Source organism: Sciurus carolinensis, chromosome 2 (assembly GCF_902686445.1).
Source record: "Sciurus carolinensis chromosome 2, mSciCar1.2, whole genome shotgun sequence".
In the NCBI taxonomy this organism is placed as follows: domain Eukaryota; kingdom Metazoa; phylum Chordata; class Mammalia; order Rodentia; family Sciuridae; genus Sciurus; species Sciurus carolinensis.
The window spans coordinates 135,438,931-135,464,533 of record NC_062214.1 but is presented as its reverse complement, the minus strand read 5'-3'; the positions used below and the strand labels follow the sequence as shown (position 1 = coordinate 135,464,533).

The 25,603-nt window shown below is 40.1% G+C and overlaps 1 protein-coding gene across 9 annotated transcripts in view; it reads right to left on the bottom strand.

Annotated features, from left to right (window-relative positions):
• Npas3 (neuronal PAS domain protein 3) overlaps window positions 1-25,603 on the bottom strand; it is an 829,271-nt gene that overhangs the window by 13,661 nt on the left and 790,007 nt on the right. For all 9 annotated transcript variants that reach the window (XM_047540503.1, XM_047540505.1, XM_047540504.1 and 6 more), the window contains 2 exons: window positions 13,745-13,938; window positions 9,764-9,870 (listed from right to left, as the gene is read on the bottom strand). In XM_047540503.1, coding sequence (XP_047396459.1) covers window positions 9,764-9,870; window positions 13,745-13,938 — 301 coding nt within the window. The remainder of the gene's footprint in view (window positions 1-9,763; window positions 9,871-13,744; window positions 13,939-25,603) is intronic.

Genomic DNA, 25,603 nt, shown 5'->3' with positions numbered 1-25,603 from the left:
CTTCTCTAGAGTTATGTCTTTAAGGTGTGCGACAGGAATGAGTTTTTATTTAAGGATCTTGAAATTTTTAAACAGCCTCATTTTAGATTTCACATCTGAATGGTCCAAACATGACTGTGCATCCCTCTACTACCACACAAGGACATGTTTCTTATTGGTCTAGAGTGTAACTGGTTGCTTTTGTCTCTTAATGCCCTAAGGAAAACCAAGCAACTCTGTTCAGCATCACCCCACCCTCCAAGCTGAAGGTGCCTGAGACTTACAAACTGGGCTCTTCAGGGGACAGAGATGACCTTCTGCTTGGGAAAAGAATACAAGTAGAAATGAACAAAGAGAGAGTGAAATTCTCCTGGTTGAGCTATACCAACCCTGCTTATTGACAGGGAATTATGAGCGTCTCTTTGGCTTTCAGTCAAAACACTACTGACCCCTAAGAAGAAACAGTTCGTTCAATCAAAGAAAATTACAAAGTGCTTACATTTTAGAGCATGTGACCTTTTACATCCACCCCCCCCCAAAAAAAAAAAAAGATTGGATGCTAAGCTTTATTGAATATGCTTTTAAAATGTCACCTGGTCTCTTGGTTCAAGCTTAGTGGTTGGCATACAAGAAATGTTCTGCTTGTAGAGAATAATTACTCTTCCCCAAACCTGATGAGCTTTGTTGCTGCAGCACACATCCACGGCCCTGCCCACAGTTACCAACAGAGGGATTTCAGTTTTCCTTGGGAAAACTTTGTCCACAGACATAGACTGATGACTGAAAGGACATAAAGGAAGCCAGTGTCTGCAGCAGGAACATAATTCTGTTAGTAAATCAAAACAAATCAGTACAAGTTTGCCTTCAGAAATATGAGGGAAAAAAGAGAACATGGTCTCTTCCTGTTGGGCTGTTCTACAAAATCAAAGCCAAAGAGTCTAAATAGTGAGTTAGTTGTGTGTCAAAAAGAAGGAAGCAGTCGAATCCAGTTTGCAGAGGAGATGAAGAACACATATCAAAAGCGGTCTTTTAGCAGAGTGTCTCACAAAAGGACATTTTAGTGGTTTGCATATGCATTAAAAAGCTGCAATACTTGGCGTATTCAGGTAAGTATAGAAGAAATAGGAAATGGTGAGATCATCGGAGATTCCACACTTCACATTCACACAGCTGAACAAAGAGCTTCATTATCGTCATGGCGATATGAGGACGCATCTGCCGCGCCACTCACCCCCCCTTGAGGTACCTTCATCAATGGCTGCAGAGCGCAGAGAGCGGACGCCTTCTGCTAGAAACTCAAAAATGATTTTTGAATTCACTAAAGTGGAGTGTGTATATGTGTGTGTGTTTAAGTAAGGGGGGTGTGCTAGAATCACACTTTCTACTTAATACCACAGTTGGGTGCTCAGCTGTAGCCACTGGTTCTCTTTCTACATTCACAAAACTGGCAGATGAAACATGAAAAAGAATACTGACTCTTTAATCTCTGCTTCTCCACCTAAGGCCCAAGGCAGGCTGACAGGGAACTTCATTCTGGAAACAGACTTTTTAAAAAAAAAAAAAAATTCTGGATTACTTTTTCCTCTGCTTTTGAAAACTGTGGGCTATAGGGGAATGAACCTGACATAGACTTAAAACAAGAACAAGTTTCTTTATCTAAAAAGTTATAGTCCTTGATGCTTACAGGAAGGTCATTTTCAAAACCCACCGGAGAAACAGATTGTAGCCAGAGACTGCATTAAATGCTTTATTTACTTGCGATAGAGACAGTTTTTCATTTAGAACTGCTCATAGGATCAACCGAGGCTTTGAAGCTGTGCAGACTTTCCTATAGATTTTGCAATTAGTGAGCTAGATGTCTTAAATAGCTGGCATTCACAAATTGGTTTTAGTTTTTTTTTTTTTTTGTAAGTCTATGTGCTGAGCAATATTTGGTAAAGCTGAATGATATTTGATACTTAATGTGAGTTATGAGTTTAAGGACAAAAGACCTGTGGATGTTTTGTGAATGACTATGCATCATCTATGGATTTTCCCCCCTAATACACTAATGACAGGCCCTGCTTGAACTGCTATCTGTGTGATTTACAACCTCAGAAGAGGTTTTGTCCTATACCACTGCCAATTGATAGATTTTTATTAACTGTTAATATTGAATCATGCAGAAAACTTTTCATTGATTTAGAACATGTCAATTTGTTAAGTTTGAAAAATAAATTCCCCTTTTCTTCTTCATGATAATGTACTAAATTGGAGTCCAAGGCTTTTAAACACTGATAATATCAGTGTCATGTCCTACGACAGAATCAAAGTAATTGTTGGCACAAGCAACATCTAAGATCTTAGGTTTTTTCCAAGTTGTCTAAAGTCCAACCAGAGATTCTCAGTACTACTCATTCCTGCCCTTCTCAACTTAAAAAAGTTAAGGACAGTATTTTAAAAGACCCCATACCTTTATTTTTGTAGGGATTTTCTATCAAAAGGAAAAGCACCAAACTCTTCAGTATAAAATTAGGAAGGATTCGGGAATGTTCAATGAGCTTATCCAAACACTCAATGTTTTTTGTGTGTACCTACTCTGTGTCAGGCACTAGGAAATACAGCAAATAAGCTCTGTGGTGGCTGTATTCTCCTACTCCGTCTCAATCATGCTAAGTACATTCCCATTGCTGGTGACTGGGGTAGTTTTAGAATGTGATGAAGCCCTGGGCAGCGAAACTGGAAGGGAAGTCTGTACTGTGAGAAGTGGTCGAAAAAGTTTCTTACTCCTACTTGCCTTTGAGTGGGAGAGAGAGGCTCATCAATCATTTTTACTAATAAATTTATAATCGTGATAACTGTATGGAAAATGGCATGTAGGTCTATGAAAGCCCATGAGGCCTGACTTGGGCTGGGTGAGTTCCTCTCCTTCCTTTAAAAATGAAGAGTAATGGAGTATTGGAGCTGTTGAGCTGACTGGGAAGTAGGGGGAACCGAAAAAAGGCAAAAGAGATGAAGAGGGCCTTAGAGAGGACCTTGTGTTTCTGGAGGCAGTCATTTGGTTGAGTCTAAAAAAACATCTTTAAAAGGAAATATGTAAGTGGTGAGGTATAGGTATATTAAAGCATTGTTTCATGAAATCAAGACTAAAGCACCCTAGACAAATTCTATTTTTTCTCCTGTTATACAGATTTTTAGAAGTCCAAGTACTTGGTGGTAAAACCTTTCAGATTCTGCTATGTAGCTGTCCTTGTTTGGTGGCTCACTGAATGGACACTGCCACTCTGATTTTGGGTTTTATGTTTGATGACCTTCTCCAAAATGCCAAGGGGAAAAATCTTGATTGTTTAACTCAGAAGTAGTTAATGCCATCCCTTTGCCAGTGTGTAGCTCAGGCTGGGGCATTTGATAAAACAATGGGCGAGGAGACACAAGGTGCTTCTCTCTGCTGGGCAAGGAGGTCTGGGAGTGTTTTCTTTCTTTGAAAAAATGAACACACAGCAGCCGCTGATCATTTCCTTACCGTGTTAGGAAGTGATGACTGGCAGGTGCTATAGCTGTCTTCATCATGAAGAGAAAGTTAAGAGAATTACAAAGAAAGTTTAAGTCATTTTTACTTTTCTGTTTTCTGTTTACTTTTGTGTTTTCTGTTACTTGTAACAAACACATTTCAGTTGAGATGCCCCAAGGAAAGTTCCAGGAAGCCACCAAGGATGTGCATGTTCATAAAGAAATCCGAGCGACCTGATCATTGGTTAACCCCTCATATGGGGACAACCTCTTGTATGTTAGACACACACACAAATTAAATACTGTGGTGCTTACTTGGATTTTTAAAAGTTTGAGATTTTTTTTGAGGTATGAAGGATGTCATTGATGTTTTAAGGAAAACTTAAATGTTGAAAACTTTAAAAATACAAGATTAAGATGCCATTACAAGAATTGATGAAGTTGATTTATTTAGGTTAGTTGACTTAGGTTAAAATGGATGATTTAGACATATTGATTTTTTTTTCTTATCCTGTTTTATAAGAGCAATGGGTTACTTTTTGCCAAATAGAAGGTTATTGTTTTAAAAAAACTATAATAAAAGCAGCTACTAATTGAAATGGTAATAAGGAATAAGTATCCACAGGAAAACTGAATTTATCAGTCAAATCAAAGTTCTGGCTTACCCTCTGGGGAGAGAGGAAAGAGTGTGTGTTTCATGTTCCTCATAATGCTCTGCTGAGCCTGGAATGCCTTCCATATTTCCTGCCCTCTTGGCTTCTTGTCACCATCTTTTAAGGTCCACAGGCAGTGTGCTTCCTGGGGGCCATGTTTCTATCCTCCCTTGCTTGCTCCCACCTTGAGGGTTTCTCTGTTTTGTCTACACTCTTCCACCTATTCAGAATTGATTATTTCAAGCTATATTCTCTACCAGCATGTAAGTGCCTTGAAAGTAGAGATTGTATCTTAGTTATTTTTGAAACCTCTTAGCATATCACAAAACTTGGTATATAGTAAGAACACAGAAATGTTAGATGAACTTGAACTGGGAAAATATCACTACTCACATTCAATACATGGAATCAAGTAAGTATGCATAGGAAAATATTGACCTGGGTGAAAACACCAAAGAACTCATTTTCTTCCTAGGTTGGATACTATTACTTTTAAAACTCTGTAAACTTCCTCCTTAAAACTTCACATCTTTGTAGTCAAGTTTATCAGGTAATCATATGCTCATCTCATTTGAACACTGAGACACTCTCAGAACCAATTCACTCCTCACATCTTACTGTTAATAGAATTCATCCAAATCCAGAAGAAAATGAAATCCTTAAGATGGTTATTTGCTTTGTGTTTGTGTAAAGTAGTGCCTTCTACATACAAGAGTATGGTCAATGTTTCTCAAGCTTTGAAAAGTTGGCTGGGGCTCTGGTTCACTGCATATTTAGATTTAGTACGTTTGGGGCAGGCCTGAAATTCTTCGTTTCTATAAGCTGCCGGGTGATGTCAACGGCTATTCCAGAGCAGTGTGTAGAGCGAGTACTCAGCTGATGGTTAGACTCTCATGCTGGTCTTTTTTCTCTGTGCTTGCTGCTCATGGACAGGAAGAACCCAATCAGCAGTTGTGGGGGTGTAGGAAGACATAAAATAATAATACTAATTCACTCCTGGATAAAAATCTGGCTTTATCTTGCTTCCAGTGACAGTCACTTCAATTAATGGACAGGCACATGATGTAGGTTGACTTGGCTTCTGAAGAAAGGCAGACAGGATGGCTATGAAATGCATTTCCTTCCATGGGAATTTTCATATTCATATGGAAGAGGAGAAAAAACTCATTTGCCTTGGGAATGTCCAGCCAATGCCTAGGTTGCAGTGAAATCCCTGAAGGGGTACCAGCTCCAAAGCAAAGCTAAAATCAGGAAACAGCAAAAAGCCCACAGGTGCTATCTGCATTTGGCCCACCCACCGAACTTCACTCCTGTCCTTATTCCTTCACTTGCAGCTTCCTTTCCTGCATGTAATGGCTGCATACCCAAATCAACAATTAAATTCCCCCTTTGTTTGTGTGGCAGATGACAAATGCATGGAGGACATCTTGTGTTGCCTAGGCAGGCAGGGCACTTACTTTGATTGATGCTCAGTTGTGGAAAAAAATGAGCTGGGAAGGAATTACAATGGAGGGCCCGCAGACTGGAAGGGGATATACTAATTAGTCCTGCATTAAGCAGTCTGCTTGCATTTGGCGATGAGACGCCTTCAGGAGGGAAGTGTAGGGGTTATTGATGCAAAACAGCATGGAATGCATTATGCCAGGTAGCTGTATATTAGTTTTGTTAAGAAGTATAGAAGTTTGTAATTAAGAAATAAATAGTTAGGCTACTGTATTTTATTTTTTCCAACACTCACCCCCAAGTGCATTAGGTGGCCATGACTTTTATTTCCACCTGGTCTCCTAGACAATCTGGAAGTCCTTCTTTCTCTGGAATAATTCTTTCAGGGTTTTCTCATCTTGGGTAAGATGCTGGGAAGGGAAAGTTGCCACCACATCTACACTCTGTGGCTTCTTTTCTCTGAAATCCCATAGCTTCAGAGCTTTGAGCCTTTCTGGTGGAGTGTAATGTCATAAGGAGAAAGGGAGTTTCCCTGCTAGGCCACTCTTTAAGGTTTTAAAGAGTTGTTGCTGATTTGACCCAGGAAGAACCCTGGGGATGTGTCAAGACAGATTCAGCTCCTACTATAGACAAAAGACTGGATTAAATGGGAATAAAGAGAAATGCAGAGCCTGTGTCTGTATTTGGTTTAGCCTTCCGTTTTTCTGGTTACAGAGGTAGAGTGGTAGATGGTTGTGCTGAAACCTCTTGTAATTCAAGGGTGACACGGATGCTCTGGGTAATGAGCGTGTGACTCCGGGTCATGACTGCTCATCTCCAGGTCAGCACTTTCTGAGCGATAGAGATCAAAAGGTGATAGAGAGGGAAAGGTGCCCAAATAATTACGATTATGAGTGGTTTAAAATTCAAACCTTGAAATGCTGATTTGGTCAATTTGACCTGAAGAATCAATGAAATTGGGTTTAAAGAAAAGAAATCACAGAGGTCTTTAGTCACACTGGGCAAGAAGGGACCCTGAGACTCCCTTGGTTTTAGAATCCCAGAATAATTTCACTAACCCACCATGTTGGCATCAATAACATGAATCTTAGTGATTCTTTATGTTGAAATCCAGTGAAGTGCCAGGCACCTGGTGTTCACCCAGTGGGAAGTACACGGTTTTAAGTTCTTGGTTGGGTTTATCAGAGTTGTCAAATCCTGGTGCTGCTGAGATTCCCCTTTAAGTTCCGTATTCTAGAAACAAGTTCATTTATGGATTTACAGAGGCCTATGCTAGGAAAGAAGATAGCAGTGATAAAGATGATTTTTTTTAGTTACTAAAGATGAGTGAGCCTTTCTTCTTTAAGTTTTATCCATAAGCCAGAGCCTAAGACAGATATCAAATATCAGAAGTATTATCAGATGTCTAAAACCTGTCTTTCATGGACAGAACCAGGAATTGTGCCAATAGCTCTAGGAAGAAAAGCTAAATAGTTAATGTGTTTTATTTTTTAACCACTCCTTTGTTTTAGAATTCTATCTTATTCTTGAACTGATTCTATGTCACCATGACCTTCTCCTGCCAAGAAGACACAGTGGAGGCCTCTTTCAGTAATAGCCCAGGGCTTCGGACAAGCAAGATGCTGTGCTGGCTTTTTGCCGTTTCTTCCAGTGTTTACACAACCACGACTTATTACATGCTCTGTCATTTTGTTACTGGGCTGTCTGTGGTTTGAGGATTAGGTAAACATCAGACATTCCATCACACAATTTTAGACTCAATCTTACTTTATAATGATGTTAATGTTTATTGTACAAAGCGAGATGCATTTGTATATTTTAGCATTTTCTTTCAGTCACAGAATGCAAAACCTGACATTGGAATCAGTTTGATTTTTTGTGTGTGTGATTGAAGATATTAAGCACTACAAGAACGTTGAAATTTCAATCTGATTAGGATCAAAATTCTTCAGGATCAAAACACTCCTTTTCCTCCCCCTACAGCTTTACTAATTGTGTGCTACTTGACATTGTGGAGTTATTCCACAGCATGATAGCTAAATATGTGAAGTGTATTTTACTGTGCAGAATTATCAGCTCATTCTATTTGTTTTTCATGTGTTTAAGGTTATTAAAAGAACTCAAAATTAGAAGTCATGTGTATGAGTTAAAAGAGTGAACTCAATCATTGTTAGCAGGCTAAATCATATAAAAAAGCAATAGCCGGTATGTCAATATCGAGTAATGAAAAAAATCACAGAATTTGAAAGCATACTTTCTCTGTTTATTAGTTGGCAAGATACCAGAAAAATTAGGAGAAGTGCACAATAGTGAATGGTAGAGTAGTTTATTTTCAGCACTCTCAAATTATTCCAGCTACTGAAAATGAGATAAAAGTAGATGGGAGAGAATGGCATCAAACATATTTGTTGGAGACCTTTGCTGTATGGGAAGAAACGAATTGCTCTAGCTCACTGTGTCTGAGGAATTGTGTTTCTTTAAGCTGTAAATCAAATCCCAGAGAGATAGCATGACGTTTGCCAAATAATAACAGAGGATGACAAAGTTCTTTTTTGTCAGTGTCAGGTTTCTGAATTTAGACCTTAATTAAGATTCCCAAACGAGAAAGTGCATCTGGTCTTCACACACATGGTCTACAAAAGTATCCTAAAAGCAATATATTAATTTTTAAAGTTTGAATCTCAGGCCTGTCTTGTTCCAAAAATATATCTAGTGTTTCCTTCAAAGATCCTGAGTTTTCTCTATTTTCTCTGAATTCCAGGCAACAAAGAACTTGATGTTTCTTTTTAGGAAACAACATCATTTTTTCCCCCAATTAATTGAAGAGCCATCTGCTTCTGTGATACACGACACCCATTCATTCTTAGCAACAAGTGTGTTCCCTAAATCCCTGGTGTGCAATATCAAGGCACACGCTCCGTGTTAGGAGGGAAATGTGCCGGAGAGCAGCCTTGCAGGCAGGCTCTGCCCAGATACAGTAGATGGAATTTGACATTGAATTTGCTCCCATGCTGGAGTCGCTAATTCAAGGTTAAAACACAAGATAGGCACATTTTGAGGCTTTGGCTAGCTGTCTCCATTTTGCTTTTAAAGATCTGAGTTTGAAACGAGGAAATGAATGCAAAAGCAGGAAAGATCCAAGATAGCTCTTCTCAACCATGGCAGGAAATGGGAGAGGGGGCAAATACAAAGAATATTTGGCTGGTGTTTCCCACATAAAACCTCCAACTCAAAGCTGTACCATTTTACTTGTGCATCTTGCGTGTACTTAAAATTGGAGTTTGGAACTGGGTTTAGCATCTTCTAGGAACGTAGCTGCTTGAGTTCTTGTGTTTCAGGAAGAGTCTGTTGAATGGTTGTAGAAAGGAGCTCTGATGGGAAAGGGGCGCCTCCTTCCTTGGTGGTCCACCAGATCAGGGCTCTTGTCAGACCCTTCCACATACAGTGTAAACAGTTCAGGGGGCTTTGAGGCAAAAGGGCAAGATGACACCTGTGTGTGTTACTGCTTGGACCCAACCAGAACCCTGCCGGTCCTGCTTGCTTGCATGCCACAGAAGGTCCTGATAATGGAGCCTGAAGGTCAGGAGCTGGGAGACAGACTCAAAGAGCGGAGATTAGTTTCTTTTTTCCAGGAATCAGAGCCTGCAGGTACCTGCTCCTCTGAATAGCCTCTATTCAGAAATGCACTAAAAAAAACACTGCTGTTGAGAGCTAATGTGGCCACATGATGTGCTCTTTCCCTGCTCATTGGGCTTCCTGACCTCGACCCAGTTTTGTGACTGCTCCAGTAGACATTTTTATGGGGATCAGGCCTATTTGAGCGTGTCTTCTCCCATGTACAGCTTGAAACTGAGAACAAAAATTTTCCAGCGGAAGTTGCTCTCTAGAAACTGAAAGGGTCAAGGAAGCACTTAAGACTGAGGGTTCCCTACCACTTTCTGGGAGAGAGAGCACAAGAGACCACAAAATTCTGGGTGAGTGTCTAAAGATCCAGCAATTTCTCTGGGCCTGAGGTCCAACTTTCAATCTAATGCCAGCACAAGTTGAAATGATTTATGTCTTACTTTTTCTCACGGCATGCTGACAGTCATCACAAATGTACACAGGACAGATGAAGGGGAAAAATCAGCACTGAAGCTGAAGAAGCATCAGAGACAAATGATGCCGGCCTGGTTACTCCCTCACACAGGGCTACTTACAGTCCAGGTGGCTGTGCCTGATGCCCTCCACGTCTTCTGCGTGAATGAAATGGTAGCATCTTTTCCCTACGATGTCGACGGGGGTCAGGTCCATGTAATCACTAATCCTACAAAGAGAGGGACACAGGATGGAATTGAAAAGAATATAAATAGAGAAACTGTCCAATAACACATGGAACCCATCCACCGACGCACTTTCATCATGCCAGGTACCCGTGAGGACATGGCACTTGGAGGGAAAACCCTTTATAGGTCAGAGTATTTCTTTGGCATATAACAGAATTTTTCAAACCCAGGAAATGTGCTAGATCAAGCAATTGCATTTAAATAATTAGACAGGATTTTCTTCTTTTTTTTTTTTCAGCATTAGAATACACATTTAGACAACATAATTCCATGGAATTATTGAGAATCAGTAACAATGCAAGATCCTTATTACAGGCCAAGATAATTCAAGGTTACATAATAAAATAAAAACATGCTATGTTTATACCAAATGATTAGAGACACCTTTCATTTAAACAGATTGGTCTTCTATTGGGTATTTCCATGAAAAAAGGCTTCAACTGCTTCTTGGCACAAAGTCCAAATTGGCATTTCAAGGGATATAATTTAAATGCTGAGACATACAGATGCCTGGGGGTATTATCTTTTTTAGTCCTAGTCAGTTGGGAGCTCAGCTTTCACTCCTTGCTCTTTTAACCGGTACTTTGTGGTAGATTCCACACAGAAACTTTTAAACCATTTCAGCAGCTCTCCCAGGCTTGTGCTCGACTGTACGTGTGTGTAAGCCCCTGTCATTGATTGTCCAGACGTCAATGTCCTCAGGCAGAGCACAGAAAAATAGAACCCAAATTGGAAAACATGTTGAGGGAATCTGCCTGGTTTACACAAAGATGTCAAAATGCTTATTACCCTCTGTATCACCAAGCCCAGATTCACTTTAGTCAAACCAAAATAGACTGTATTTGTTGTTGTTGTTGTTTCATTTATTCTCCTGACTCTGTGTGTGTGTGTGTGTGTGTGTGTGTGTGTGTGTGTGTATTTTAATGGTTAATGACATTGGATCTTTTTAAGTATAAAGCAAATCTTTGGAAATGACACGTTTAAGAAACACATGAGATTGCTGTTGGGGAGTTACAACTAAGCCTCTGAGGCAGGGACATAATAAAGAAAAACAATATTGATTCAAATACTATGGAATATAATTAAAAGACACTACTCAGTAAGTGAATATCTTAATGACTCGCAATTTAAATAATATTTTTGGTCAAACTAGAATTCTTAGTAAAATAAGATTAGTTGGAGAAATAAAAAGGAGTGTTTTCTAAGGATTCCATGGTTTTGTGCTACAAAATAGATTAGCTGGTGTTTTCCTAAAACCATTAGCCTGTTTTTCCAAGTGCAGTTTACACCCCCTTTCTGCAAATGAGGGAACAAGGATGTCATTAAAAGACCCTCCTTGGTGTTTCTGAATTTGCCAGCTCCTCTGAAAGCATTAGATGTCGGCTTTGCCTGAGGCCGTCCTAGGGAATGTGCAAGAAGAATGGTCTGCAGCTCAAGGAGCAAGCTTTAGTTTCTAGTTAACAATTCCCTAATTAAATAGCAAACCCCAGGAAAAAGCCACTCCATTCTTTAGGGAAGGTATTTCTTTAGTTTATTCTTTATTCAAATTAAATCCTTCAAAGGACAGAGCTTATCACCCTGGTGAAGGTGAGCAGCTCAGCGGTCAAGGACTTCTTAAATGCACAGGAAGCAGCAGACCAGAATCCTGAGGCATCTTTTACTCTGATCCTCAGTTTCCTCATCTGTAAAATAACCCTAGAAGGTGGGGAGGGGACTAACAAGGGGAATGAAATTAACAGCATAGTGTCTGGCATGTGACATGCATTTTCTGTCAATCAAATATGCAATTACCTTTAATACAGGTCTTTTTCATAATTACTATCATCTTCAGTTGGGAAATAATGCTGTATTGTATTGGCTAATATGAGGATGTGGAAAACATTTTTTTTTTTTTTAATGGCAAGGAAAAAGCTAAAAACAGGTCATAGAAACTGATCTCAACTATAAGAATGATACCATGAGGCACTCAGGTCTGTGGAGCTTGTCAGGAGAATTATTTGATCACATGAATGAAAGTTAAGTGATGTTTTGGGACAGGGCAATCACTAGAAATTTGGGAAATAAGCTGAGGTTCCGTTTTTGGAAGGTCTGAAGATGGCAAATCTCAATCAAGTGAGCTATCCTATGTCCATCCTCGGACTTTGTATCGGTCTCTCTTGGTTGGGTCTCCTCCAATATTCTATATTTAAATAAGATTTAACAGCTTCGAGGGAAGTAATTGTGTTCTTTCATGGTGTTTATGTATGAAAAGTCTCTCTCAGAGGTTATTCTGACTGCTCACTTGCCATTCGAACCCCACAGAATGTAGCCAAGTACATGGTTTTTTAAACCCGGTAGACTTGGTTTTGAATCTTGGCTGAGGGCAAGGAATTCTTTCTCTCTAAGCTGAAATTTCCTGAGTGATAGAGACATTGGCAGCACCTACCTCATGGAATTGTCCCCAAGCTTAAATGAGATGGTGCAGATGATTAGATTTGCACATGGCTGAGCATGTAGTAAATGTTCATTAAATGTCAGCTGTATTTATTATTACTTGCCAACTCTAGCTAATTACTCTGGCTAACATGTCTTCCCTAATATTCTGTGGCCATTCAGGAATACCTTAGACATAGCTAAGTATATAGACATGGATGATAAAAATTCTAATAAGTGGTAACAAAACTTGAAAAGCAGATTTAGAATTATTTATCAAATAATAGTATCAGGTTCATGATATATTCTACTGCATTGAACAATCACAGCTCAGGGTTTCTTTTCTAATTGGTGAATTCCTTCCTCTAAATCAGACCCTGGATGGAAATGGTGGGCACTTTCTAACTTGATCTCGATTTCTGTAGCACTTTCCGGGGTAATGAATGCAGGGGCTATCTAACTTCCTCTGGGTCAGCCTCTGGAGAGGTCAATTACTCAAGACACTTGACCATTCTGCTCTTTCATTTCCCCTTCGAAGATACTCTCAGGGCTCAGTGAACATATATTGCCTTCAAGCCTGACAATAATCTGTGCAACAAAATATCCTCCCCAAGCCGACTCCATGATTCTCCCTGTGGCACCAGGGGATGCAGGGCATTACCATGCCACCCTCCCACGGCTGAGATGTGGGCTCTTTTCCTCTGCTATTCCCACGCCCCATGATTCTCTCTTCAAATCAGTCTGATGATGGGCTGATGACTTCTAGGTGAAAGGTCTGAAGGGGCACTGTCCCCGTTTCCTGTCCCTTGCTTTGTGCTTAATGGAAAAAGTGAACTTTTTAACCAGAGGTGAAAAAGTCTTTTTATAAAAGACTTGGTCTTAAGGAAGAGCTGCCAACTCATTCATATGATGACTCATCTTTTCTTAATTTATAATAGTGAAATCCTCAGGATGATAAAGTTTTATTTAATAGTGCTGCAGAGTCCTTTTGCATCCTTTTTCCTCTGGGGGCCTCAAATTCTAGTTTGTCTCTGGGTTTAATGTCTGGGTGAACACTCACCATCATGGTGCTGGGCCCTTGAACTAGTTGAAGTGAGCTGCATGGAGGCACCAGGAGATGCCTTTTACGGCTCCGTTTTGCCAATACAACAATGTCTCAGCCCTGCTCTGTCCTTGGGTTCTCAGCCAGAATGGGCCTTCGCTACAGCGGATGGATGTCTGGGTATCCTAATTCATTCAATTGTTGTCCCTAATGTAAATCAGGGCAGCCATATAAATTTTAAATAAAAACCATGTTTGGTGTCAGTCCAAGCAGCCATTAAAAACAAGATCAGGATTTATAATGAGCCTCGTTGGGAGAGTAAAATCCTCAGACTGCTGAAAACACAGACCCTCACCAATGAGCAATGTGCAACAGGACAAATGAAAACAAAAACAAAGTACCTATTTTCACAGTAAATGATATTGAGGTCCATATTTACTCGAGTGACGAACATATGGCAGTCAATTCTGACTTCATTGATCGTAGGGGGAGGCAAGGCATGAGCCACAACCACAAGACCCATGATTTGGCTGGGGACGGTCCTCCCATGGGACAGAGACACTCTCAGGCGTAGCCGGCCTGTTATGTGAATCACCTGGAAAAGAACATTAAGTACAGGACACCAGTCAAATTTCCATCCTAGATATAATAGTTATTTCTTCTGAGAAATGCAAAATTACATCTGGAATAACCAACATTAGCGTGTATCTTCTATAATCATAATGACTGTCAGTGTGCCCTCAATGTCTTCATGGCAAGAGACAAAAGAGAAATAATAATATATACTCTGAGAATTTCTCAAGGCAGCATTATTATAGTGTTGTTGCCTTTTTTTTAAGGACCTTTTTTGTTTGGTTGTTTCTACAGTTAGGGGAAACTCATAATCAGATGAAATGAGCAAAAAGTGAACACTGAGCTGCAGAAGGAAATGTTTGCATTATTAGCCCTTGTTAATAACAAAAGATGTCCATCTGTTTCCAAATTCGTACTGAGGCAGATTACATGGGGTGGTTCAGAGCTTACCTTCATCCAAGGGTTGATATTGCAAAAGGCCAAAGACTCCAATGGATAAAAAATTAGTGGTTGTGACATTAATGAGATTTTTTCCCCCAAGGATATTTCACACTGGGAAGCACTGCATTACCAGGAATGCAGCAAGATATTGCAGCCCCCATGGGGTTGAGGGTGTTGGTCTATGATTCATTCCTTGAGCTCATACTGAAGTAGGGTCAGCAAAACTTGTACCATTTTGGTGGCAGCTCAGAGATACTTGCCAAGAAGCCAGGGGGAGAATATGGGACTATCATTTTTTATTTCTTAGCTGAAGAATACCAAAGACAGTCAGCTCACCCCAAGCCACCAAACCTTTGCTTGTAACCTGCACACAGAAGGAAAGCCATAGTGTCAACTTCCTGAAATGATGTTTGGGGGAAACAAAATCATAAAAGGGTAAACATAGGAAGAATTTGTGTGACCATACTTTGAGATAATGTAAGTGGGGCACTGTGTGAGTTCTTGGAGGGGTGTATATGTGTGTGTGTGTGTGTGTGTGTGTGTGTGTGTACACACATGAGTGAGAGAGAGAGAGTGTGTGAGAAAGAGAAACTATAGCTAGGTCCTGAGGACCCTGCCACTGTGAGTCCCCCAAAACCAGGTCATAGAGGTAATTGCGGTGGTTCACTGTACCATGGAGCTCAGTTTAGTAGCTGAGTTTCCACATTTGCTTTGCTCTCCAAATACATCACTGAGTGCCAAACCATCTATTGAGATTCCACTTTTCCCTCTTTATCATGAAGAACCAAAGTGGGAAGTAAGTTTCTCTCGCCTAGCCTCCCAGGAACAATATGATCTAGAGTCTGCTTTCCTTCCCAGAGGCTTGACTGGCAACTCCTTTCCCATTTTATTTTTGTTTCTCTGAAGTTATTCTGTTTTCCAAAAGCAAGTCACACTACTGTCAGTCAGGAAAGAGGATCAAAGCTTATGGGGCTGCCCTTCGGAGTCCTAGCTGTTCTAAATAATACCTCTTCCCTGTCACCCTTCACATTTGTGCCCAGAGCTGCAGATCTGGAAACACCAACGAGGAGGATTATTTAGGTTATTTCAGCAGCAGCTTTTCGACCACCCACATTTGAAGTTGACTGAATTCATACTTAATGCACCTTTGCTTTACGCTTTGGTCAGATGAGCTACTTTATGAATATTTGAAAACGTTCCTAGAGGCAAGGATGCTAAAACACCATCACAGACACACATTTTTGCAAGACCTCATTAACTAATAAAGAAATAGCTAAAAGAAACTGGATTAACTTCACAGGAGGGGTGTTGCCGTCCCCGTCCTCCTCCCAGCTAGGCTTACATAGCTGCTCATTTATCATGATCTGTCTGGTTTTATCAGGAAAACTCAGCTTCTTGGAAACACACAGATCTATAAATGCTCAGGAAAACACACACCCAGAAATGATATGCTAAATAAATCCCCACTTGGTATTCTATTCCAAAGCAATTTAAAGGTGGCTGGGCTGGAACACATTTGGGGAAGGAAGACGTGGGGAGCCCTTGGCTTGTCAGGTTTGCCCAGCCTCTGAGCTCCAACTTTTTTTGCAGCTATTGTGGCACTGGAGGGGGTCAAAGCAGGGTCCACCAGGGGCCTAGACTTGCAAGTTTCTGATTCTGTTACCCTGGGAGTCTCTCTGTGTCTCATTTTCCTTTTCTGTAAAATGGGGACAATATTGACTATTCTGTAGCTATGTAATGAAAATCACAGGAGATAATGGCATTGAACAATAAATGGTAAAGAATTCTACAATTTTTAAACAGTGCCTCCGTTTGCCTTTAAAGATATTAACCAATAAGGGTAAGGAACACATATTAATTTAGTGTTGGCTAAAGACCTATAAATGCCTTCTTTCAGAATGGTGGTTTAGAGCTTACCTTCAACCAGGGTTTGATTATTTTAAAGGATCATAAAATTTCCTATTTGGAAGAAAAAAGTCTGAGAGGGTCTGTCCTGGTCCCTCTCTTTTTCATTTTGCAGGTGAGGAAAGAGGCTCTGGAAAATTCATTCCTTGTCCAAAGTCCCATAGCTTGGAAATGGCAAATTAACCAGAACTCAGGTTTCCAGGTTTTATTTGAGAATCATCATGACTTTATACCTGTATATATTTATGTGCTTATTCATTTTGAATGAAACATTAGAAATATATATATCACCTGTATACATTTATGTGCTTATTCATTTTGAACGAAACATTAGAAATATATATATCAGATGCCAATTTATGACTTTACGTAAATGGTATTATGAACCTTCAAAAATACTTCATTTATAACCAGAAGCTCAGATTATTTGAAAAGTCTGAAAAATAGCACAAACTAAGAAGGAACAAAATAAAACAAAAACCTCAAGAAATTTCCAATGCAGTAACTAAACAGTTGTTAAGACATGTCAAAGAACAATCAAAGAAGAATGTTTGTCTGACTGTATGTGAGGGGATGAGGGAGGGTGAAACTGAAGAGAAGAAAGGGAAATCTGTTGGATACCACAATTAATTTTTAGGTTTAAACTAACATGTTTTTTCCAAATTCATTTCATGCCAACAGAGTGTCAGCAGAGCCCTTTTCCCCATATGACAGGTTATGTTCAAATTTTAGAAACATCTGGAAGCATGTATTCAAATATGTGCACAGCTGAGTTTTTCATTCTGTAATTGCTTTTAAGGTTTGAAAAGTAGAAACAAGTATTATCAGGAGGATCTGGGTTTGAATCCTAACCCTGGCACCTAATGGCCAGGCAGCTGTGATGATCTGAGAGCTAAAATGACTTGCTTAGTTTTCAGATCATTAAAGTCTGGGTGCGGTGACGCACGCCTATAATCCCAACAGCTTGGGAGGTTGAGGTGGGAGGACTGCAAGTTCAAAGCCAGCCTCAGCAAAAAGCAAGGCACTAAGCAACTCAGTGAGACCCTGTCTCTAAATAAAAACTACAAAATAGAGCTGGGGATGTGGTTCCATGATCAAGGGCCCCTGAGTTCAATCCCTGGTACCACGCCCCTGCCAAAAAACAAAAAACCAAACCAAAACAAAACAAAACAAAAACCATAGGTGAGGACTGGTTCCAGGATTGCCTATGGATACCAAGATCCACAAATGTTCCACTTTCTTTTATAAAATAGTGTGGTATTTGCATGTGACTGACACACATCCTCCCATAGACTTTAAACCATCTCTCCATTACTTGTAATACACAGTACAAAGTAAATGCCTTGAAAATAGTTGTTCCATTGTATTGTTTAGAAAATAGTAAATATGAAAAAAATGTACATGTTCAGTACAGATGCAGTTTTTTTTTTTTTTTCCTGAACATTTTCCATTTGAATCCTGGATGTGGGACCCATGGATAAGAAAGGCCAACTGTACTCTGCAAAGATGTTCTTTGCTTTCAAAATAAGGTTAACAAAAGGTATGTTCTTGGTTCTTTAGTTTCTAAAATGCATCGTGTGTAAGGGATCTTGGTGGGTGCCAGAGTGCAGAACAAGGTGAATAAAATATAATCTTGTCTTCGAAGAGTTTAGATTCTACAACAGGGCAAGACAGGTGTAATTTCTTGTACCACAGTCATAAGAGGGAGGTGATGCAGTGTCTGATCAAGAAAGTGGTTCTTAATCCAGGTTACATGATGGCCCCTGTGAAGTTTTATTAACAAGTGGATTCCCAGACTCTATCCCCAGAGATTCTAATTGGTAGCACTGGGCAGGGGCCCAGCATTTGTTCGTTTTTTTTTTTTTTTTTTTTTTTTTTTTTTTCTGTGGTGCTGGGGATTTGAACCCAGGACCTGTGCTTACAAGGCAAGCACTCTACCAACTGAGCTATATCCCCAGCCCTGTTCCTGTTTTAAAGCTTCAGAGGTGATGCTTATTGGTTGAGAACATCTGGCTGATGACCTTGAAGTTACACCAGTGGTTCTCAACCTTGACTACACCCAGGAAACATCCAGAGGATCTTTAAGTGTCCCCATGTCCAGGCTACCCTGAGATGAATTAAATTAAGATCCCAGGGAGTGGGGCATTGGCATCGATATTTGTAGGTATGAAAAAATGTTTTTCAGGTCTTATAAGGGCTGCTGAGAGGATAAAATGAAAATGTATATAAAGTGCCTAGGTATATGTGTGACACTTAGTGCATGCTCAACAAAGACTATTTTATTAACCAATAAGTATGTTCCATTAAAAAGTTATAGAATAAGATCTTCATGAGTTTGGAGTAGAAAGAAAATACTTTCAGCTGAATGAATCAGCAAGACTATATGAAACTGGCATTATATTGTTGGCATAAGATAAAATCAGAGAATGGTGAAAGGGTTTTCAGATTGAAGACCTAGAACAAAGGAATATAAAAGGGAACCTATCGGGAATTCCCAGGAGCATTCCAGTTGGTGACGGTAGTAGAAGAGACAGAGATGGGCCCAAAATGACAGGTACAATCAACAGAAATTGGCAGTGGGACCAGGGAGAAGGGACAGCACCACGACTTTTGAGCCTGTGTTTTAGTATGATTTGACAGTAGACTAAATGGTAATTGGGAATGAAGGAACTGCTGACCAGGGTGGGGTCTAGGATGATTTCCCATGGACAGCGACCAGCCTAGGGACATCCTGGAGACGGTATCCTAAGGATAGTTGAAAACAAGAATTGGGCACTGAAGTGTGATAGCAGAAGGTATAGTTTTGGAAGTTTTCTTTTTCCTTTTCTTTTCTGGAAGTGATAGTTAAATAAAATTATCAATGGAGAAAACAGACAAAAGTGCCAAAGGCATTTTTTTTCTTTTGGGTCCCTTTGAGTACCTGAAGCCTAAGGCAACTTATGGGTTTGTTATGTTGTTGTTTGTTTTTCTCTAAGTTGAGGTTCTCTTGCTCTATAACAATTATAGTAGCCCCTCTTTTATCTGTGATCTTGCTTTTGTGCAGTTTCAGATAACCATGGTCAGAAAAAACAGTATAGTACAATAAGGTAAGAGAGAGAGAGAGAGGTTACATCCACATAATTTTTATTACAGTGTATTGTTATAATTGTTCTATTTTGAGGGGTTATTGCTAATCTTTTGCTGTGCTTGATAAACTTTCTCATAGGTGCGTATGTATAGGGGAAAAGCACAGCACATACAGGAATTGGTGCTGTCTGAGGTTTTAGGCATTCACGGGGGGGGGGGGGGTCTTGATTTTTTTTTTTTTTTTTTCCCATGCTGGGGATCTGATCCAGGGCCTCCTGCCTGCTAGGAGCTATACCCCTAGACACTGGAGATCTTGGAATGTATCTCCTGTGGCTAAGTGAGGAGCACTGTATTTTTTAATGAACATTTCTGAAAGCATCTGGGCATGCCTTTTTTCCATCTACTGTTGCAGTCTACATACACAAATGCCAAGCTTGTCATACCATTGCCATTATCATTACCTAATGGTAATATTCCAATGAATGGGTATGGCTTCCTTTTAAAGTTTTGTGGGTGGATGGGAAATGATTGTGAATACAAATATATAAGCTTAAATTCTAATACTGTGTCAAGAGTTATGAAACTATAAAAATAACACAGTTGCTTTAAAATGAAAGGAATATCATAGTGTAGTGACACCACTGAATTGAGAAACAGGACTTCTGAGGCCTGGTGCAAAAGAGAAAATATATTTTGTTTTTTGAATGGAAAGCATGAAACACCTAGTGGTTGTTTTTTGTTTTTTTTTTAAATCAGGAACTTCTTTTAAACAGAGATAAACAAAATCAACCTCTTGAGTTCTGGTTCTGGTCCTCTAGCTTGGCCAGGGTAATAGTTCCTCAGATACAAAGCAGTGGAAAAGAACCGGGTGATGATAGCTTCTAGAGAATTCTATAATCAAATGCTCAATGGAGGGGCTTTTACTGTGCTGTAGCATTTCCCCCATCTATTTTTATACCCCCGTAGTGGGAGCAGAGGTTCTGGAGCACAGTTGCCAGTTGATAAATACAGTTTATTTTAAGAATTCATCTCTGGGGATTTTATGCATCCTGTCTGAGTTGGAACCATTCTTTGGTTTTGGCCAAAGCTAGGTAAAAACTGCCTCTGTGTTCTAAAGGTTCATCTTGGTTTGGTCTTAAGGCTAATTTAGATATTCTTCAAAAGAATTTTCTGAACTAAGACATTCTTTGCCCCTGAGCTCAACTTTATATAAGAGCTCAATCCTCACACTTTCTTTCACTGTTCTTGTCTTCTCATAAAGAGATGTACAAAAATGCTAAAGCCCATATTTTTCTAAACTCCTTACACAGCACTGTCCGGATGCCAGCAACAGTGAAACAGGATGTGCAGAATTTCTGGGTTGAAATCCCACCATATTTGAAAAAAACTATGTCCAAATTAGCATGATTTGATTGTCTCATAATAAAAAAAAACATGGTTTGACTTAGTTTTCTCTGATGCAGCGAGGAGCTGTATGTGGTGCTGTAATTACATGTCTGCAGAGTTTAGGACGAGTGTGGGAGTGTTAACAAGCCACGCAGCTTGGACAAATATCTATTTCTCTTCCTGCCATATGCTCCTTTCACGTGCCTGTTGGTGATACACACGTAGGTGTGCTCGCCCAGTATCTTCTCATTATAAACAAGCCCATCGCAAAGACCTTGATACAACCTCCCCTCTGTCAATACTTAAGGAGAGGAGGCCCGTGACGGAAGAATACATCTGGAAGCTATTCTCCTTTCTTTTAGGAATAAATCTCAGTTCTAGTAATAGGAAACGTTCTCGTTATCAAAAGGAAGTGCCAAGTATTATGTGCATTATTTTCCACATTTAATGTCAAGCACAGAATAGGGCTAGGCGACTAGGGGAACAGAAAGGGCTGCAGGCACCAAAAAACTACAGATTCCCTGGGTTTAGAATATCTTCAGAGATTTTTCACTTGTCCTTTAAGGGAATACAAATTTACCTTAAAAATTAACCTTCCTTCTGGCACTCTGGTCTCTTTTCTGTTTTCCCCCCTGTAGAAGTCTGGTTTAGCATACAGATCATCGAATCACTAGCTCACATGGGAGAGTCAGCTAATTATTTAGAAGTGATGGAGGCTTTAAGGTGGCCCTAAACCTGCTGAAAGATAAGGGCTTAGCTGGATCTCCTGAACCCAAACATCTAGCCTGCAGCATAACAACTTAATCTAAGTCAGCACGAGAATATCAACCTTATATATATTATTTCATTCATTCTCAGGGTGTATGTTTTTTCGAATTTAGACCATATTCATAGATCGGAGACTCTGTTCCAATAGGTCTTCTGGCTATCTTTGTCTGTTTGACTCCTGCCACCTAGGTCTTTGCACAAGGTCTGAAAACAAACAAATAAACAACCGTACACCTCAGCTGAAACAAGTGCTTGTCCACAGAAACAAGCACCCCTGAAAAGAGGGCTTGTGACCTTTGGCCCGTGGAGAGACAGAATAGCAGAATGTCATTTCCCTTGCTTTTCCATGACCTCAGATTTTAGTTCTAGAAGTTGACTCTAAAATGAAAACTGTAGGCTTTGCGTCATCATCACAATGCGACTTTAAAAACAGTGGCTAAGAAAAAGAGAGAGTGGGGAAAATTGGCTTCTCAAGGGAAACTGAAACTCGGGGAGATAAGATTCAGGAGGAAACAAACTGTTGGCAGGGAGTGGGTGATGAGGCAGACCTCTTCCAAGGCCAAGGGGGATGCAATAGGAGAGGTGGTCCTCAGAGGTTTTCATCACCTAATGGCTATGAACTCAGGAAGCAAATGTGTGGAAGACTCTTTCTGGGAGTTTGACCCAAAGAATTTCCTTATTAAGATCAGAGATCTTCAATACTGGACAGGGAGTAAAGGGTAAGATTCAGCTCTTGAGGATACCAGACCAGTAAGAATTACTGAGGGTGTCAGGGTTTTGTGTGGGCTCATCTTAAGGGTAGCTTTGGTGGTAGAGAGGAGACGAGGTGAGACTGGGTACCAGGGAGAGTTCTGACCAAAGTTAGGAAAGAAGAATCCTGACAGAAACCTATCTTGTCAGATAACTGGGCTACAATTACATAGGAAGTGTTAGTTCTTAGGGACTCCATGATCTTCCATTTGGTTTGAGTGGAAATGAAGTAGGCAGGAGAGCGATGTCATGGGGGGACACTGTTTGATGCTTGGTCTGATTCCTGAAAAGATTCACAATAGTTGATTCAGGAAGCAGACAGAATTGAAGCTGTACAAAAGGGCCTTCCAGATTGAGGAAGGCAGAGGAAAAGGAAGGAAGCCAGGCTAAATTTCTCTACTGTCATTGAAGTACTGAGATCCTGAAGGAACAAGCACAAGCTTGTGTGTGAACCTGGGCATTCCTATTCTTACAGATGAAGTCCACCTAATTGTGTTAGTACACAAATACCTACAATGGCTAAACGGGCCAGGTGCAAAAGAGAAAATATATTTTGTTCTTTGAATGGAAAGCATGAAACACCTAGTGTTTTTACAGGGACTTCTTTAAAATAGAGATAAACAAAATCAACCTCTCGAGTTAATAGTTCTTAAATTGGGATGTACACAAGAATCATGTGGAAAGCTTATAAAGAATGTGAATTCCCAGGCCCTATTTGCACAACTTCAATTCTCTAAATTTAGGGAAGGCCTGGGAATCTAGATTCTGCCAGGTCATCAAGTGTTCTGAATGGCAGTGGTTGGCAGGTCTCATCCACTACCCAGCTGCAACTTCTCTCTGCAGGGGAGTTGAATGAATCTAGAGATCTTAATAAAGACCACCCAGAGGCACATCACAGACTGCCTTCCAAACGGGAAAAGAAAGATGAACATATATTTACAATTAAATCTGTACTGAAAATAGTTCTACTCTGCAGAACATAACGGGCTGCCTTTGGGTTCTTTGAAAATGGAAGCGTGGCACGTGATAAGCAGGAGGCCTGGGCTACTGTAGGATCCGGGCGTGTTTCCGGTGCCTGCTCCTTTCTTTGTGAGAAGGTTTGCGTTCTCTCTGTGGCCACGCCACAGTGGGCTGCACTGTTGTGCTGGGAGCCTCCTGGGGGAGGCTCAGCTCTGCCAATCCCCTCCCCCACTCCAGGCCTGCCCCTGGCTCAGCTCCTGATTAATTCAGGGGATCCTGGAAGGTTAACCCTTAATTTGATGGCTCCAGTGGGGAGCTGAGCGATTGCTGGTAATTCATCACCCTTGTTTTATTTATTTATTTTTCTATGCAGAAGTATTTTCTAAGGCAACAGATAAAAAATTATTTTTAAAACCCATACTTAATATACATTAGACACAGCATTCTCTTCTTATATGACTGTATCCCCCAAACATAACAATTACTTCTCATCCATCTCTTTTAACAAACTTCAAATACATAACATTAAAAAATATAAGTACAATTACAGTTTTAGTTTCTCAAACTGGGCCCAGACCCCATATTTGCTTTCTGTTTCCTCTGGAGAAAGTAGTCTTTCTTCTACTAAAGATAAGATTTTTTATTGGGATAGTTTAACTAAGCTGCTGAGATCTCCTTAATGAGATTATGTAAATGTATGCCAAGGATATAAACCACATTTTCTCTGAGAGTGGAACACTTCAAATATCATTTAATAAAACAGGACCATGGTAGAAACACCTCGATAAATTGTTAAGGGGCAAAGCAAGAAGGCTGAACTATACACATCTGATCAAATTTCGTTTGATTCAGTTACTTTATTAAAGTCTCCTAGAGAAGGACAGAGGACCATTGTACCACCGTAGAGGGCAACTTTTTTTATTCCTCTATCACTTGATGTGAAGGAGGGGGTATCACCCCTCAAGTTCCTCTGAGGCCCCTTGTGGCTTAGTGCCACTGTCTTGAGAGTAGGGAGACAGTTCTTGATATAACAGACTGCAATTATACCTCCCAATAACTCTGAGAAACAAAAACGACTCAGAACCAGCCCCAAACCAGGCAAAAACTGGCTCCCTACTCCCATTTCCCACCTCCTACCCTTTCTTCCCAGGGAGAAATATGGTAGTATTTTGATATACTTTCCTTGGAACCGATGGGCTCTTATTAGGATAGAATATACAGTATATTCGGATATATACACATGTAAGGAAATATTTCTCATCCTTGCCTAACACCTTTGTGTGTTTTACTTATTTCTCGAGTTTAACAACCAGTTTTGTTCTGTCCCTTTGCTTTTGTTTCTCTTGAGTTTTCTAGCAGAATTTGGCACAGACACTCTAAACTATGAAAAATGCAACAAATGTCCAAAGACAGCTGTGCACATGGGCTCTTCTTCATGAAGAAGGTGAGCCTAGAGAGCATTCCGCTGCTGAGAGAAAATGTCGAGGCAGCCCTGCATCCAGGCAGCCTCCTTCATCCTCTCCTTCAGCCTCTAGTGCTGCAGAAGGATGTGTGATTGTATTTGGATAATAAAGAAAACCCTTTAAGAATAACTCTCAGGTACAGAAGCCAGCAATCTCTCTCTTCCTCAGTTCCAGAGGGTGCAGAATCGAAGACAATTATCCATGTAGACAGGAAGAACAGGCCTCAGGGAGGGGCAGTTTTGCTGTCTCCTGAGGTGGAATATTTTTTTAAACTAGCCATTCCCTTGAAGGAAAAATGCAAATAATAATTATAATTGTATTTCTGATCACTGAAATTGTTTAAAAGTAACAGGTCGGTCATATATTCCCTAAATTTTTTTTAACTCCACTATTCCTCAAATGTAGACATAAAACTCTTTAGTCATCAAAACTAAAAACACTTTCCCAGTGTTTTTTCTACCATTTATTAACGCATTTCAGAGGGTATATTTCCTTCCATTTTCCTCTTGTGTTTTCAAATGTGTCTACATCTATATCTATATCTACATCTATATCTATATCTATCTATATCTGTAAGTGACTGATCAAACCTAGGATTTTTAACCTTCAAAAGACCCCAGGGCACAGACATGGGTTATATTATCCATTCTGCATATGCAATTCAGGCCCCCCTCATGTGACTTTTGCGCGTGTCCCCAGCTCATTTGCTGCATTTGGTTTATTCAGCCATGATTAGAGATAGTCATTTACAGTCACACATTTGGAAACTCCTTAACAAGCTTCTAGCAGTTTCTTTCCCAAAGCTGCTTAAACAGATGAGGGTGGGGTGTCAGCAGCGACAGCAGTTTCCTCCTTAGCACTGATTCCTGCTGCTATTTCTAAGTCTTTATCAGGCTTTCCATTTTGTGGTAAGGCTTAAAGCAAGCCTCAAAATACAAAGATGCACAG